Source organism: Myotis myotis, unplaced genomic scaffold (assembly GCF_014108235.1).
Source record: "Myotis myotis isolate mMyoMyo1 unplaced genomic scaffold, mMyoMyo1.p scaffold_m19_p_17, whole genome shotgun sequence".
Lineage (NCBI taxonomy): Eukaryota > Metazoa > Chordata > Mammalia > Chiroptera > Vespertilionidae > Myotis > Myotis myotis.
The window spans coordinates 17,991,265-18,009,494 of NW_023416321.1; the positions used below are offsets into that span (position 1 = coordinate 17,991,265).

General features: G+C 38.6%; 1 protein-coding gene and 1 pseudogene across 16 annotated transcripts in view; one reads left to right on the top strand and one right to left on the bottom strand.

Annotated features, from left to right (window-relative positions):
- The window catches only part of BPTF (bromodomain PHD finger transcription factor), a 113,505-nt gene that overhangs the window by 86,999 nt on the left and 8,276 nt on the right, over positions 1–18,230 (top strand). For 9 of the 16 annotated variants that reach the window (XM_036339907.1, XM_036339918.1, XM_036339911.1 and 6 more), the window contains 6 exons: positions 385–610; positions 5,390–5,724; positions 8,507–8,680; positions 9,429–9,621; positions 11,310–11,394; positions 15,839–16,025. In XM_036339907.1, the coding sequence (XP_036195800.1) occupies positions 385–610; positions 5,390–5,724; positions 8,507–8,680; positions 9,429–9,621; positions 11,310–11,394; positions 15,839–16,025 (1,200 nt within the window). Of the gene's footprint in view, positions 1–384; positions 611–5,389; positions 5,725–8,506; positions 8,681–9,428; positions 9,622–11,309; positions 11,395–15,838; positions 16,026–18,230 lie in introns of those variants that run through there. The other 7 variants (XM_036339912.1, XM_036339917.1, XM_036339920.1 and 4 more) reach the window with 4 other exon arrangements.
- Positions 12,507–12,651, bottom strand: LOC118672568 (annotated as a pseudogene).

Below are 18,230 nucleotides of genomic sequence, written 5' to 3' on the forward strand. Positions count from 1 at the left end.
GGAAGAAGCATCAATATGAGAGAGACACATCGATTGGTTGCCTCCCGCGCTCGCCCCCACCAGGGCTGGGGATCAAGGCTGCAACCAAGGCACGTGCCTTTGACTGGAATTGAACCGACAACCCTTTAATCCTCAGGCCGATGCTCTATCCACTGAGCCAAAATGGCTAGGGCTGAGTTTATAGTTTTTAATCTTGACTGAAGTTTACTGAAATATTGAAAAAGAAGCCCTGGCACTAATAGGTTCTCAGTGCTAGTTTGAATCACTCTTTGGAGCTTTCCATTTACTCAGTTTGTGTATCACCTGTAGAGACATCAAAAATCTTGTCTTAAGCCTTTCAGAATAAAATGCCCAGCATTACATAGGTTGTGTATTTCTCTCTAGAATGATTGTCTGTAACCAGGTGATGAAGTATATTTTGGATAAGATAGATAAAGAAGAAAAACAAGCAGCGAAAAAACGGAAGCGTGAAGAGAGTGTGGAACAGAAACGTAGCAAGCAGAATGCTACCAAGCTCTCTGCACTGCTCTTCAAACACAAAGAGCAGCTCAAAGCAGAAATACTGAAAAAGAGAGCTCTCTTGGACAAAGACCTACAAATTGAAGTGCAGGTAAGAAGGTATTTCCTTTCCTCCTCTGTCCAGTTTTTAGCATCTACTTTTATTCTTTCTTCAAATTTTGGTTAAGCTTAAAATTTTACCTTGTTTTCTAGAATTTACAGTTTTGTATATTTAATAAAAAGCTGTGAGGCATGTCTTAGAGTTTTTTATATCTACATGTATATTGTAATCTCTAAACTAGGCACTCTAAGAGGTTAGTCTGTTGACTAAAACATTTGAGAAGTCTCTTGGGAGTAGTTTTTATTCTCTATGACATTGTCTTGCCAGAAGTTATCAGGAGCCAAGTTTCATGAGAGAGGTAAACAGAAAAACTGTGAAATAATGTTGAAAGAATGAAAAATAAAGTGTGCCCATTAAATAAGACCATATTTCTTCCTTGATTTGTAAACCGATCCAGCAGGCATTGCAGATTCTCTGCTTACTTGGGGAATTTATTGAAAAATGAAAGAAAACATCTACTCATATATATCTAAGCAGCTTTTTAAAAGAAAAGTAGGCTATATAAAGCATCAAAAGTGCCTTTATATTTTAAGGTGAGAAATATTAAAATATTGATCAGCCAAAAAATCAACATAACTCTGAGACATTAGAGCTCTTCCCACTAATGTCAGAAACCAGATGACAGTGCCAAAAATCAACATTATTATTTTAGCATTTCTGGAAATTCTAGTTAAAATGTTAAACCAAGAAAAGAAAAAAAGATAAAGTTATTTTGTATTATTATCTCGAAACCCCCAAAAAGAAAAAGAATTAAAATTTATGAGAGAATTCAGTAAGGTACTCAACAAATATCATGATTACAACCATTGTTGAGATGTAATAAGCAAAAGAGCCAACTCACAGAAGCAACAGAATATACAATATACTACCTCCCACTTTAAGATCTATTTTATAGATCTAATTTTTAGTGTAAAAATGGAAATCACAAAAGTAACTGAATAAAACATGATTGTCATTTTTTGTAATCTCAGTGTAGGAAAAATCACCCCTAAACATTTCAGATTTCAAATACCACAAAGGAGAAAGATAGATTTGATGATATAGAAAAATTTTATTTGGGCAGGGAAATACCATAAACAGCATTGTAAAACAGATAACAGGAAAGAAATTTGTGACATTTATGCCAGAATTAGTATTCCTAAAATTTAAAGAGCTCTTAAGTCAGTAAGAAAAAGATAACACTAATTAACTATATGAGGGGAATTCTTTCACAATATACATAGAAATCGAAATACTACAATGCACACTTTAAATATTTTATAATTTTGTAAGTTATACCTTAATAAAGCTGAAATTTAAAAACACTCTAGTAGAAGATTTTTAAGACACATAAATAAGCAGTTTTCAAATCTAACAATGTCAAATATCAATAAACAAAATGATATTCAACCTAATAATGAAAACACTATTTTTCTAGAGAAAATACCATGTATTTCTAGAGAACATTTCATTGGTATGTATAAAAAGACTAAACTGTGAATACTCTTTGATCCATAATTTTACTTGTAGAACCATCTGAGAAACAACTAGGCAGGATACACGAGCAAGGACATAATGAATATTAATCATAACAATAATCTGGAATCAGCCCAGAGTCCACAAAGAAGAGATTGGTTATCAGTGTTTCTCAACAGGAGCACTTTGGGCCCTTTCAACAGGCCAGTTTTTTACACTCTGTAGGAAATTTAGCACTGGGTTCCAAATGCTAGTAGCTTTCCCTTCATTGTAACCAGCAAAAGAGTGACCTTGTCCCCTCTCCTTACATACTCAAACACCTCCAGGGTACCCTTACCACCCTCAGTTGAGAACCACTGGATCAGATGTGTTTCGGAGTGTCCTCACAATGGTCAGTGTAGGATTAGTGATTTTTGGTTTTTAATTCTTTGGGGAAATCCTCATAAATATATGAATGAAAATGTAGGTTGCAGAATAGTATTTATAGTGTGATGTGTCCATTCAGTTCATTCAACAAATATTTAACATTTGGGTGTTTCACATACTGCTCCTGCTCCCTATTCTGAACAAGGTAGGGAAATATTTATAATCTGTGTCCTTTATAAATGACGGAATGTAAGGAAAAACTTAAAATATATATCCTTTATAAATGAATGAACGAACGAACATACATACATCTAAATGTCTTTCAAAGCAATTACCTTTATCCAACAAGTAAAAATTATATGTAAGTCCATACTGTCCAAAGATTACCATTTTATTTATTTATTTTTAATGTGTTTTGATTGATTTCAGAGGAAGGGAAAGGGAGAGAGGCAGAGAAACATTAATGATAAGAATCATTGATCGATGCCTCCTGCACGCCTCCTACTGGGGATCGAGCCCACAACCCTGGCAGGTGCCTTGACCGGAATCAAACTGTGACCTCTTGGTTCATAGGACCACTGAGTAACACCAACTAAGCAAAGATTACCATTTTTATTGTTTATTTACTTATTTTAATGAATTTTAAATATATTTTTATTGATTTCAGGGGCGGGGGGGAGAAACATCAATGATGAGAAAGAATCATTGACCAACTACCTCCTGCACACCCCCAACTGGGGATGGAGCAGACAACCCAGGCATGTACCCTTGACCAGAACTGAACCTGGAACCCTTCAGTCTGCAGGCCGATGCTCTGTCCACTGAGCCAAACCGGCTAGGGCCAAAGATTGCCATTTTAAAGTAATATTAGAATATACCTTGTTTATAATATTTGTATTCATATAAACACATTATATATAAAACAGTCACACTGGACACAACATATATTGAACATTTTTCTACATTCACTGTACTATGCAGCCATTTAAAAATGTTATTACTGTTGTAAATATTCTTTTGTACAATTAATGGTGTTCTTTTTGACAGTGTATTATCTAATGAGGAAGAAAAATTATACTTTAAGAAAAATCAGCATTATTTTAACTAGAATTTATTGCTAAGATAATTTGCTTTGAAGGACATCTTACAAAATACAGAAGCATCTCGTTACAGCATCATACAGAATAGTTTCTCTGCCTTAAAAATGTCCTGTGTTCCACCTTTTCATCCCTCCTTCATCCCCATCTGCTTGTCTTTTTGGTAAAGTAATTTACTCATTTTGGAATAGAACTTTATATCTTCATTTGCCTCTGCAATTCTCAAACACATGTATTATAAACTTTTCGTCAAATTGTCCTATAAAATTAATTTCATAGGGAGTGAATGCAGATTTGGTTATTGATTTAGTTGGTAGTCTTCTTTCACATTACATGTTTTCATTTGGTTTGGCATTTGGTATTTTAAGTGATAAGGGTTTGGTTTGGTTTCCTCTCTTGAAGTCCATTGTAGCCGAGCCAACACTTAATATCAAACAGGGAGCCTGCTCATTACCCACCTCACATGAAGCTCGAGTCCCCTTCTTCCTGTTCCTGTTGTGGGTTACCACTTCCTACTTCCAAATCTGGAGCTCAGTAGGCCTGCAGTTCTAGCCCTGTTCATAGTTTTGTGTTTCCGTTCCATGGAGACATTTATATTGTATTCAAGGATAGCTATGTCTTTTCAGTTTTCTCTTTTTTATACTTTACTACCATTGGTATGTTCTTTTTAAAAAATATATTTTATTGGTTTCAGAGAGGAAGGGAGAGGGGGGAGAGAGAGAGAAACATCAGTGATAAGAGAGAATCATTGATATGCTACCTCCTGCACGCCTCCCACCGGGGATTGAGCCCGCAACCTGGGCCTGTGCCCTTGACCAGAATTGAACCCGTGACCCCTCAGAATGCAGGCCTATGCTCTATCCACTAAGCCAAACTGGCCAGGGCTCATTGGTATGTTCTTGACAGAGGAATCAAGGTGTGTACCCACTACACCGTTTTAATTATCTTGATTTTCCTGCAGTCATCTCGTTACATTTCATAAACCATGTTATTAAATTGAAACTCAAGATTTACTTTCATCCCTAGGGAAAAGTTCAGACTTTCTTTTTAAATAGAGAAGGGCTGTTGAATAGCCACAGAGCTTATCTTCTCATTTACAAGACTATCTAGATACATGGAGAAAATAGATTTATTAAATGAAGACCATTCAGGTTTATTTGTTAGAATATTGGTGATGCTTAAAAGCTCAGTCATAACTATGTTTTATTTACACCAAGTTTGTTCATTGATACCAGTTCCAGTGGTTTTTCTAAGAGTAGGTTGTTACACTGGGTAGCAGAGGTGTGCCTGTAAAGTATTTCACATGAAAAAAAAAAAAAAAGGATTTTAATTTATGGGAAAATCTGTAATAAGAAAATGCTCTCTCTGCAGCCTTAAATTCTAGACATAGCTGCATGAGAAACAAGGCAAATCCGTCTCTCATCCTGCTTTGGGCTGGTCAATTTGAATATCAATTCATGTTCAGTCTCACTCTAAGGACACAGAAGGAGAGTGGCCAGACGAAAGCAGCCAGTGGGTGAGGACACTGGAAATCACATCCTGAGCCATGACTAAAATAACCAGGGCATGTGGGCCAGGGGAGGGGGTGTTCTTGTCAGACACAGCATCGTTCTGTCAGAGTGCCTTGGAGGATAACTAGCAGCTCTCTAGTTACTTCATCTTCCATTTCTAGTTGTTTTAATTGGGTTTAAGGTATAGTAAGAACATGGGTGTTTGGAATTATTGCAACTCCCTCACGTTAGGCTGAACGATGGAGCTATTTCGACAAGGGGGGTAATGTAACATCCTCTGGCCAGTTTGTGCATTTACATAAGTCAAATGATAGTCTTGTATTGTCTTTAATTGACAATAGGAAGAGCTCAAGAGAGACCTGAAAATTAAGAAAGAAAAAGAAATGGTGCAGGCCACTGCAGCAGCTACCACTCCCCCTGCAGCACCTCCTGCGCCGCCAGCCCCTCCGCCTTCACCTCCACCTCCACCTCCACCTCCCCCGCAGCACTCGGGGCCCCCGGCCACAGCCACAGCCACGGCCACGCTGTCTGCAGCTTCTCAGAAGAGGAAGCGAGAAGAGGAAAGAGACTCAAGCTCAAAGTCCAAGAAGAAGAAAATGATTTCTACTACCTCAAAGGAAACTAAGAAGGACACAAAGCTTTATTGTATCTGTAAAACGCCTTACGATGAATCTAAGTGAGTAGATCCTTTTGAGCTCTAGTTTATTTTCTTAAAGGTTAGCCGTTAATCTTCCAGTTTTGAAGGAAATGAATATACTGGTAGCAACATAAAGGAAAATAGTTAAAAGCAAGGGTAATAGCGTTTCATCTCTGATCTTGCATCTGATATTCATAACTTTGACACTAGCAAATAAAAGTTTATTTCCCGTGTTCATGATTCGTGTTTGTCCTTCATATTCTTTTCTGTCAAAAACAAGCTTTCTGTTGCTCCTTGGCTTTCTCCTCTTCTCTCTGGATTAACTCCAAGTCAGTCAGTAGTGCTGTCTGGAGGAGGAGGGGTATGATTATTGCCGCCAGAGTTCAGAGTATGCTTTCTGGAATCTGTTCACCACCCTATACATCAAATTCTAGAGACTGTGAATCTGAATGATGCAGGAGGTTTCAAGTTTGAGTGCCTTTGGTTTTTTTGTTGTTTAATTTTAAGCAGTTATCTGTTTTTTATATTGGAATGGTATAACAATATTATTTTTGTCAAAGTTCCCACTTTCTTATTGGGGGAAAAATCAGAGAAATAAAAAAAGTGTTCCTTTTACCCATTCCTCAATTAAGACACTCAAAAATTTAATAAGAATGGCAGCTGGAAGCTGTTTTTGACAGTTGTGACTTATATTTGGTAATATATACGAGATTTTAGAGATGCTGATCTATTAATGTAATTTTATTTTTTTATCATTGTCTTTTAACTAAGTATTTAGCTTCCATTTTGAACATTTAAATGTAGGCCAGCTTTTAAAAGCCAAAATTAACCACAGTATTATTTTATAGTACTGAAAAGTTTGATTGTGCTAAAAAATATGATCATTTAGAATTAGGAATGCTTAATGTCTACTTTAAGTGGATGCCTAATTTCTAAATAAAGTTCTCTCTTTAATGATGTTTAAATTGCAACCTTGAAGCTGCTTTGGTGGTGCTATTTAAATTATAATCTGCAAGTGCTAGATCAAAAGTTTATGTTGGTAAACTTAGCTGTGTGTTGAATTAAACACAGATCAGTTTAGGCATCTTCACTTTTCATTGTCTTACTTTATTGGAAATTATACATAATGTAAAAAGTGGAGCCCTATTAACTGATTTTTCCCTTAGTCTAATACAAGTGTGCCTCCCTTTAAGCAAAATATACTGAATGATTTGTAGAATAAAACAATATGATTTACAAAAAGATCTGCTTATGGAATTTCTTTAAATAACAGTCTTCTTTGGCCTACTTAAAATATTAAGATCACAGAAATGTATTTTATGTAATATATAAGTTGCATAAAATGAGGCACACGTGTACATGTGCTCATTGTATTGAGATTGCCTCATTATTTTGTGTATATTTCATATTTTTCAGTTTGTCATTATTAACATTTCAGTATACCAGGTTCATTCACTCCCTGTTTGAGTTTGGATGAGTTAGTGTTTTTTAAGGAGTATTTTGTAATCTTTCGTACCAAACTAGCTTGGTTTGGAAATCTAGTGAGAGTGACTAAAACCTGAAATACAAGTCCTGAACTTATTTCCAGAACATACAGCCCACCATCTGGTGAAGACAACACAAAAACACCTTGGTGGCCCCCTCCTGTGGCTGTGAAAATCCTGCGAAAGTCATAATTCCAAAAGAAGAAAGTTAGTGGTAATAGGATAAACCACACAACCATGTATTATTCCTTAACTTTCATAAAGTTTGAAGCTTGAGTACATCTACTATTTCTCTAGGTGAATCGACCAAGAAATCCCTTGCTAGAACCAATGGTATCAGCAAGGCCAGTCTGGTTCCTTGTGATCCATACTAATTCTTCCTATGACTTTGATATGATGTTTCCTACCCAGTGCCTGTCAACACTTGTATATTTACACGTGTTTGTCATAGAGACACTTTTCATTGTCATTAGGGATCTTATTTTCAAAAGCCTTGATAACCCTGTATGTGATTAGCCCTCACACAGCCGTTATACACCCTTACAGCCCCACCTTGCCAAATACTGTAGAATCTCTCGCTGTTTTGGATAACTGTCCGTACACTCTGCACCGTGTACCAGGATTTTAACTGAAGCAATTTCTTACAGTTAATTAACCTGGCCACGCCACATTACACATTATATTGACTGAAAAACTGACCCGTGTCATAATCTGTCACAATTAGATTAAATTTCAACATTTATTTGGTAGAAATTGAATTACTACATGTACCTTTCTTACTTTTCTTCTTCATATCATATTTTGACCATTTATCTTCTACACCTGGCTGACCTGCATGTTCCTTGTAGTGTAACTTCTATTTGGTGTTTGCGCTTTGCTTTGTTTTCAAATTTAAATTGTGAGATACATTTTCAAACCTATCTAAGAAATAGCCCTGATTTTGAAATGGCTTCTGTGGCATAGGTTTGACAGATGTAAGTCTTTGATTCTTTGGCTTTGGTTTTTGTGCCTGTTACAGTTTTACACACATTCATTAAGAGGCAGACATTACCATCAGTGTGTTCTTTATTTTTTCAAATTCCAGTATGTTTTTAAAGACTCATTTCACTAAACAGTGTATTTGTTGAAATTGATGTGAGTGACTTTATGTTTTCACACTTGATACAGTCAGATGCTGTAGTTTGCCAGGGGTAGAATGGTCGGATTCAGGATGTTTAGCTGACTCATTGCAGAAAGTTATCCTGTAAGAAAGTGAATCAAGGCAGGGAAGACAGATTTAAGTACCATGCAGCTCAAAATGACAATCACATTGTCATTTTCATTGTGAATACTTTTAGGTTCTATATTGGCTGTGATCTTTGTACTAACTGGTATCATGGAGAATGTGTTGGCATCACAGAAAAGGAGGCTAAGAAAATGGATGTGTACATCTGTAATGATTGTAAACGGGCACAAGAGGGCAGCAGTGAGGAATTGTACTGTATCTGCAGAACACCTTATGATGAGTCACAGTGAGTTCTGATAAGAGCATCATATTTAATAATTTAGGAAGCCAAATTGCTCTGTCTGGTTATTTATTTTAAAATGAAAAGCAAGATATTTTCTGCATATATTATACACCTACATTACAAATTCCTTTCCATTTTTTTTCTCTTCTTCCCTCTTTACCTCCCCTTCAAAATTTATGTTGCTTCTTAGTGAATGTTTGAGATTCATTGGGAAAAATATGGCTTAATGGTAGACTTGATTATTCAATATGTAACATCGAAATTAATGAGATTAAAATAGCCTGCCTTGTTTGGACTTCATCAGTGTTTGAAATGGCGCTTTTTTGTGGGTTAGAAAAATACTAATTTGGATACAAGCTCTGAGACTCTGTTTTTAGCTTCCAGGATTTTGAACTCCCAGTTGGGTGGCCAATATCAGCTTCCCATTTGATATGGTATTTGTTGAAAGATTTTTGGCTTTGTTTTGAACGTTAAAGACAATTAAAATGTTTTACATTTTTCTTCATATTGGTTCTCTAATATTATACATTGTTCTTAATAAATTTTTAATGCTTGTTTTTAACATCAGATACTAAATTAACACATAGGAATGTCAATCTTCAAAATTATTAAGACAATTATAATACTAAATCTGTTTTATATCCAAGGGTTAGAGTATTTTCAGATGCATGCATTATTACTTTTTAAAATAAATTTTAAGTAATATGATCCCATCTGTTTTGAACTCACATTTCCATTTCGGATCTTGCAGATTTTATATTGGCTGTGATCGGTGTCAGAATTGGTACCATGGGCGCTGTGTTGGCATCTTGCAGAGTGAGGCAGAGCTCATTGACGAGTATGTCTGTCCACAGTGCCAGTCGACAGAGGATGCCATGACAGTGCTCACGCCACTAACAGAGAAGGATTATGAGGGTTTGAAGAGGGTGCTGCGTTCTTTACAGGTGAGAAACCACTCTGTGTGCTACATTTGAAGATGAAATCTACCAGTGTGCCTTTGGAAACACTCCTAGAGTTTGAACTTTCCAATCTTAGACTACCTATTTACTGACTCCAGCCAATCTAGTCAAGTGGTCCACAGACTTCAGTCCTTCACATGCCAATGTCATGAGGTTTCCATAGCCACACAATAGCTCAGCTGCTCTTAACCTAACACTTGTATTTAAAATGAGTCACTTTTTTTTTTAATGAAATACTTTTATTTTTATTTTTAATCCTCACCCGAGGATATTTTCCCATTGTTTTTTTAGAGAGTGAGGGAAAGACAGAGAGAAATATCGATTTGAGAGAAATGCATCATTTGGTTGCCTCCTGCACGAGCCTGCAACCGAGGTATCGGACCCAGGACCCTTCAGTCCGCAGGCTGACACTCTATCCACTGAGTAAAACTGGCTAGGGCTAAGATGACTGACTTTTTAACCTAAATTTTATTTTTAAAGAAAATTTTATCCCACCATCATAGATTGAAAAACAGTCTGATTAAATCCTAGTGAGATACAAATGCTTATGTAAGGCTTTGAGCCAAAGCCTTCCCTCCCCTTATTAAAAACCAAAGGAGATGGGGAAGGCTTACAAGGTTAGCAAATGCTAGAGATGTATTCAAGACGTCAGTGTTAGACTGACACTCTCTCTGTTGTAATCACGGGCTGGAGAATGGGAAGAACTGAAAGGAGAACAACAGTCTCAGCATGGGGTCAGGTGTTATTTACCATCACATTTCTGCCGCCACATTAGCCAGCAGTGCTGACCATTCCACACTTTGCCTTTTTACAAATTAAATGTAATGGTTTTAGAGCAGGGAAAGAAGAGAAAGGGAGAGACATAGATTTGTTGTTCCACTTATTGATAATTCATTGGTTGGTTCTTTTAAATATATTTTTATTGATTTTTAGAGAGAGAGGATGGAGAAGGATAGAAACATCAATGAGAGAAACATCATTGATCAGCTGCCTCCTGCATGCCCCCCACTGGGGATCGAGCACACAAACCCCAGGCTTGTGCCCTGACTGGGAATCAAACCATCAACCTCTTGGTTCATGCAACGCTAGCCAGGCCATTGGTTGATAATTGCATGTGCCCTTCCTGGGATTGCACCCTCAACCACGGTGTATCAGGTCAACGCTCTAACCAACTGAGCTACCCAGCCAAGGCTTCCATTCCACACATTGAACCCACCCCATCCCCTGTTTTATGGGTGTGATTACAGTGCTGGCATCATTCAGTTGACAGGTCATCATGCCAACTTTCTTTCCTCCTAAACTAGTGCTTCAAACCCTGCCCCCTCATGCCAAGGTCCTCAGACCACTCTTTGAAAGCCATTGTTATAGAGTATGCCCATCTGAGATAATTTGTGACTAGAGCAGTATTATCCTATATATAATAAAGAGCTAATATGCTAATTAAACCAAACAGCAAAACAACCGTCTGGACAACCTTCCTGACGAAGCCAGGGCTGCGAGGGCCAAGCCCCTTGCACGAATTTCATGCATCGGACCTCTAGTAAACAATATTATCTATCCAGTTTAAGACTCTTGGAGTTTAAGCGTTGATTGATGCAGTAATTCCAATGGGAAATTTAAATGGGGTAGTATTTCCACCTGACAATAAGAATGGCCCTTTTATTTCCTTGTAGGCCCATAAGATGGCCTGGCCCTTCCTGGAACCAGTGGATCCTAATGATGCACCAGATTATTATGGTGTCATTAAGGAGCCTATGGGTAAGTACTTGAGTGGAATATGGATTTTTTTTCAAGTCTCAGTAGATATTTCATTTGTTACCCATAAAATTAATATATCATAGCTTAATGAGAGTATAAATTGGTGTGGCAACTTGGAGGGTAAGTTAGTGGTGTGTATTAATGTTTAAGTGTGCATACCTTTGGAGCCAGCAGTTTGATTTCTTAGGATTTGCATGTGTACAAGTATGATGTTCATCACACAGTGTTTATAATTGCAAAAATACTGGAAATGAGATAAATAGCCCTTAGGAGAGGAGTAGCCAAATCAAATAACATATGAGTATTATTCAGCTATAGAAAAGAATGAATGGGTCGGGTCTGTCTGAGCCTCTCATCCTGTCTCCTCTTCCTTATCTTTTCCTGAAGGAGAACCATTTGATGAATGCACAGTGGAGATCAAAGAGAAAACAGCCTTATTTCTGGTGGGAGGGGTTAATAAGTTACAGCTACAAGTGATTATATTAAGATGGAAGGCTCCAGTGATTATATTAAAAACTAGAGGCCTGGTGCACAATTTTTTTTAAAATTCTGAACCCAGAAAAAGACAGATGCTCATATATTATTATTAGCTACAACTGTGCCAGGCTCCATTTTAAGTGCTTCTCATGTTTTATTTTTTTCCAACTTATATGCACTATTATTAAAACTCACTTTACAGGCAAGAAACAGGCAGGTTAAATGCATCTAAGATCACTGACAGTTAAATGGCAGAGACTCAGGATTGAACATTCTGGCTCCTGAGAATACATGATTCACAGTAACTGCCCTCTGAAATAATTCCAATATTACCATACTAGACCCCCACCCAATTTTCTGAAAGCAAATAGTGACCCACTTATTATTCTCATAGCACCCAGTTTTATGTGCAGAATAACATATGTCCATGCCACAAGAACTGTTAGGTGGCATGTTCACTCTTAATGGAGTTGTGTTAGAACTACCTGCTTACTGTTATCTAGAAGTTACTAGAGCAATCACAGCTCCACAAACTTTAAAACACCCCTCCTAAGCCTCAGTTAATATTAATAATTTACTTATTATGAGACCAGTGTTTCTGATCTTTTCCCCTCCGAGACCTAGCAATTATCATTTTATGTGCCTCAGGCATGAAACAACTCTGGCCCCCAACACAGGCATCAAGCTAGGATGAACTAAGGACTGTACATCTGCTTTGCCCCTGATTGATATAAGAGCAACACCACCACTCAGGTGTCTCCTTGCCCATTGCCAGGGGGTCTGGTGCACAAATTTGTGCGGGGGAGGGGAGCCAGCTGGCCAGGGGGAGGGGCCATGGGAGGTTGGCTGTGGGAGCACACTGACCACCAGGGGGTAGCTCCTGCGTTGAGCATCTGCCCCCTGTGGCCAGTGCACGTCATAGTGACTGGTTGACCAGTAGTTCGGTCGTAATGGTCTCTTGGGCTTTTATATATATAGATAGAGTATCTACAGAAATATAAAAATTAAAAATTCATAAAAGTTTACAAAACTGCCAAAGGATTAGTAGCTTCATCCAGCTGATGAAAAAAGTATTCCAAAGCCAGCTAAGCATTTTATACATCTTAAAAGCCGTCATCACAGAAAAAAAGAAATCTGTAGCTGTGTGATGGTGGATGTTAACTAAACTGATTGCGGTGATCATTGTGCAGTATATACGTATACCAAATCATTATGCTGTACACTTAAAACTAATACAGTGTTATATGTCAACTATATCTTAGTTTAAAAAAATACTTTTTTAATTAGAAGGATTTGTGTTTGGTGACAACTCTTTCTTTTTAAATATATTTTTATTGATTTTAGAGGGAGAGGAAGGGAAAGAGAGAGATAGAAACATCAGTTGCCCCCCACCGGGAATCGAACCAGTGACCTCCTTGGTTCATGGGTTGACACTTAACCACTGAGCCACCAGCCGGGCTGATGACAACTTTTTAAAGAGGAGAAATAAGTGAGGGAGAAATAAGTGAGGGCTTAGTTAAAAGTATTTTTTAAGAAAACAACATAAATAATTGTTACCTCACTTCCCCTGAAGTTGAAGGTAGAAGTTAATCCTTGAATTCTTGTATGTGTTTCAGATTTGTATAATCTTCTTTAGATAGGTAGGTAGGTAAATAATTCTACTTTTAAAATTAACATGGGTTAATTGTAGAAAATTTAGAAAATAAAGAAAAAATAAGAAAAGATTAAGTACACCTTTCATCTTTTCCTCACTGAATTCCACTACATTTTGGTGTGTGTTTGCGTGTGTGTGTGTGTGTGTGTGTGTGTGTGTGTGTGTGTGTGTGTTAAAATTGAGATTATATAATTATCTGTCTGGTACACATCTTCCTATGTCATTAATCTTCAACAACATAATTTTTAATGGCTTTATATAGTCTGTAAGTTGAATATACCTTAAGTTACTTAACCAAAATTATTTTCTTGAAGAGTTAGACTATTTTGCTATCTTTTTTCTTTATTATTACCGCCCAGATAAACCTCATCTTATGTAAGTAAGTACATAGAGACAATATACATCTCCAAGACATACTGTTGAAAGAAAAATGGAAGTTACAAAACAATACTGTATCGAGGGGTGCAAAGGGGGTTGGGTATAGGGACATTTGTAATAGTGTCTACAATTAAAAAAAAAAAAAGAACAATACCTAGGTTTTATGCAGTAAACAATTATATGTATTCTAAGGGTACATAAACGTCTTTAGAAATACCTAGGGCGGGTGGCAGAAGTATAGCCTGGCCGTCATGGCTCAGTGGTTGAACATCAACCAAGAGGTCACAGGCTCAATTCCCAATCAGGGCACATGCCCGGGTTGTGGTTCGATCCCCAGTAGGGTACATGCAGAAGCATCTGATTGATGTTGTTTCTCTCCCATTGATGTTTCTATCTCTCTATTCCTCTCCCTTCCTCTCCCTGAAATCAGTTGGTTAGAGCATCATCCCAATGTACCAAGGTTGCAGGTTCAATTCCCAGTCAGGCCACATACAAAAAACAACCAGGAATGCATAAATAAAGAGATTCAAGAAATCAGTGTAGCCCTGACTGGTTTGGTTCAGTGGATAGAGCGTGGGCCTGTGGACTGAAGGGTCCCAGGTTCGGATCCGGTCAGGGGCATGTACCTTGGTTGCGGGCACATCCCCAGTAGGAGGTGTGCAGGAGGCAGCTGATCGATTTTTCTCTCCCATCGATGTTTCTAACTCTCTATCCCTCTCCCTTCCTCTCTGTAAAAGATCAATAAAATATATTAAAAAAAGAAATCAGTGTATATCTTTTGTCTAAAAACCAATCATAAAGATAAAAAAAAAATAAAAAAGCTAGGCAGGCTGTTAAGTACCCAGAACTTAAAAAATGATAATATCCTGGCATGATGTGTGAAGTATTTTACTTTTCATAACCTACACAGAATAGATGTGCCCAGATCGTGCTTGGAATTTCATCGGGCTATTAGGTGCACCTTTGCAGTTGTCCTTGTTTGCGCATTTTCCCTGCCGATATAAATGGAAACAATCAAAGACTTATATATGTGTGTGTTAAAACATGTAACATAAAATTTTCCATTTTAACTATTTTTATATACACAATTTAGTGATTGATTACATTTGCAATGTTGTCTTTTAGTAATTTTTATGGTTTCAATTTTTGCCCTAAAATTTTGACCCACCTAGAATTATTTTGGCTTATAATGTGAGGTGGAATTTTTCTCTTCACATATGTAGTCAGTTGCCCCAACCCAATTTTTTAATGAATTCTTCCTTCTTCTACTTATTTGAAATGACATCCTCAACATACATGAAATTCTTATGCTTAATACAGTTAGGTCTGTTCCTATTTTGAATTCACTTCTGTTAATGTTTGTGTCATCCTGCAATGTGCCACACTTTTCATTATTACAGCTTTATAATATTTTTTAATGTCTGATAGATTAAATTTTTTCATTGCTTTTGTTTTTCAAATTCAAAAATAATTATTGAGATTTAGTTTAGAATTGTCTCTTTCAGTCAATTCTAGATTAATTTTAATCATTGGCCTTTTACTCATACCAGCATTACAAAACTACAGAGATTTTTTTCTTAATTCTGGATTTCCCCCTTCTCTTTGTACATATGATAGTTATACTTACTTGTGTGCCTGTGAAAAATGCATACTTAAATATGTATTGATCATGTTATTTAAAACTAATTGAATAAAGAGCTGTTCTCTGTACTTAACTGAAAATAAGAGAGCCTTCTTAGCAGCAGCCAAGACTTTTATATCAGGCCCCCAGGCAAACACAAAAAGTGCTCCTATTTTCTTCAAGAACTGCTCAAAGCCTTAATGGTGAGTCAGTTTGGGTATGAAATATATATCCTTGTGAGTCAGAACTGTGAGCAGTATTCACATTGGAATAACCTTAAAGCTTTGAAATGTTTTACATTTTGTGTTTTTAAGACCTTGCCACCATGGAAGAAAGAATACAAAGACGATATTATGAAAAGCTGACAGAATTTGTGGCAGATATGACCAAAATTTTTGATAACTGTCGTTACTACAATCCAAGTGACTCCCCTTTTTACCAGTGTGCAGAAGTTCTTGAATCATTCTTTGTACAGAAATTGAAAGGATTCAAGGCTAGCAGGTAAGCAGATGTGTTCATTGTTCTGAATTAATTCAGCTCCTCAAACTCTTTATACTATTCTGTCAAAGGAATCAGCCAGTGAAGTTTATGGTAAATTTTAACCTTAACATTAAGAATCCTTTAAAAAAAAAAAAAAAAAGTAAGACTAGCATTATGATATACTGCCAAGGACAAGAGAACAGACTCATAATGAGAGATTGATGAGTTTGTGATCTACTTAGAATTAATGTCATTTTTTAAAATTAAAAAAGCATTTATCAAATGCTTCCAGAAAGCAAGATGTTCTCTTAAATGCACTACATGTACAAAGATAGTAGTAGAAAGTCAGAGCTCTTGGTCCATCTCACAGAGTATAAAAGTGACTTCTGTAGGGTGTAGGAGGGGGGACAATGAAAGGGGAATGTAAGTATTTTCTCCTTAATTGACGTTTGCTATATCTTTGAAAGCATAAAATGTTTCTTTTTCTGGGTATTTTTTCTATGGACAAAACTAGACTTTTAAATCCACAGACCTTTTCTTTGAACCTCTAGTAACATAAAACATTGAGCAACTTTGCATCATGCTCATGTGCTGTGACTTTCGTTACCTGTTTCTAAACCTCAGCCTTCCTCTGGAGCCCATGACGTCCTTCCTTCCAACAGAAGCTCAGCTTTCATTCCCATGGTAGCTGCCACCACTTTCCAGCCCGAGGTTTCATTATTCACTCTCTCCCATGCACCACCCCACTATCCTCGTTGTCCCTAGATATTCACTTGACTAGATCTTGGCTGGGTAGGGGCCTAAGCACCTGTATTATCTAATGGACTCCCAAGGGTCTCCTCATACCAGAGGGTAAGAACCAGCACTCTACTTAGTAATTTTCCCTGGAGGAAAATCTGTAGGGTGCTTTTTGAATCTCTCCTTTTCCTGTAGCAAGTTATATCAAGAACTGCGTTTTAGAGTCAGTTTACATAAAATAAATAGACAGCCCAGCTGAAGTATCCAGTTATCTTCTCAGCAAAGGAATCAAAAACTGTAGGCAAGGAAGGTAGGAGAGCAGGTATGTAAGCAGCCAGGCTGTAAACAAGAAACCAAGAGACTTGACAAAATCTCTAAAACTTGCCCTTTTATCATCCCCTGTATGTTAACCCATTTGCGGTAAAACTTAAAATGGAAGAGGATTTATTCAATACTAGAGGCCCGGTGCATGAAATTTCTGCACTGGTGGGGGGTCCCTCAGCCCAGCCTTTGCCCTCTCACAGTCCAGGACCCCTCGCTCCTTACCACCCACCTGCTCGCTGCTCCTTAGTGCTACTGCGGAGGTGGGAGAGGTTCCCGCCACCACCACTGTGCTCACCAGTCGTGAGCCTGGCTTCTGGCTTCGAGGCGCTCCCCCTGTGGGAGTGCACTGACCACCAGGGGTCAGTTCCTGCATTGAACGTCTGCCCCCTGGTGGTCAGTGTGCATCATAGCGACCGGTAGTTATGCCATAAAGGTCGCTTAGGTTTTTATTATATAGACTAGAGGCCCGGTGCACAAAAATTTGTGCACTCGGGGGGAAGGGGGAGTCCCTCAGCCTGGCCTGTGCCCTCTCGCAGTCTGGGAACCCTCGGGAGATAACACCCTGCTGGCTTAGGCCTGCTCCCGAGTGGCAGAGGGCAGGTCCAATCCCTAGGTGCAGCCCCTGGTCGGGCTCAGAGCAGGGCCGATTGGGGAGTTGGGGTGCCGCCCCCTGTCATGCACAGAGCAGGGCGGATCGGGAGGTAGCGATGCCACCCTCAGTCACGCTCAGGGTAGGGCCGATTGGGGGGTTGGAGCACTGCCCCCTGTCACACTTAAGGCAGGGTCGATGGGGAGGTTGCGGCGCCACGCCCTGTCACGCACAGAGCAGGGCCAATCCGGGGGTTGGGGCGCTGCCCCCTGTCACGCACAGAGCAGGGCCCATCAGGGGGGTTGAGGCTCCTTACCCTGTCACACACAGAGCAGGGTTGATCAGCGGGTTGGGGAGCTCTCCCCTGTCATGCACAGAGCAGGGCCCATCAGGGGGTTGAGGAGCTCCCCTCTGTCACTCACAGAGTAGGGCCGATAGGGGAGTTGGGGCACCGCCCCCTGTCACACACAGAGCAGGGCGGATCAGGGGGTTGGGGCGCCGCCCTCTATCACCCACAAAGCAGGGCCGATCAGGGGGTTGGGGCGCCGCCACTGTCACACTCAGGGCAGGGCCGA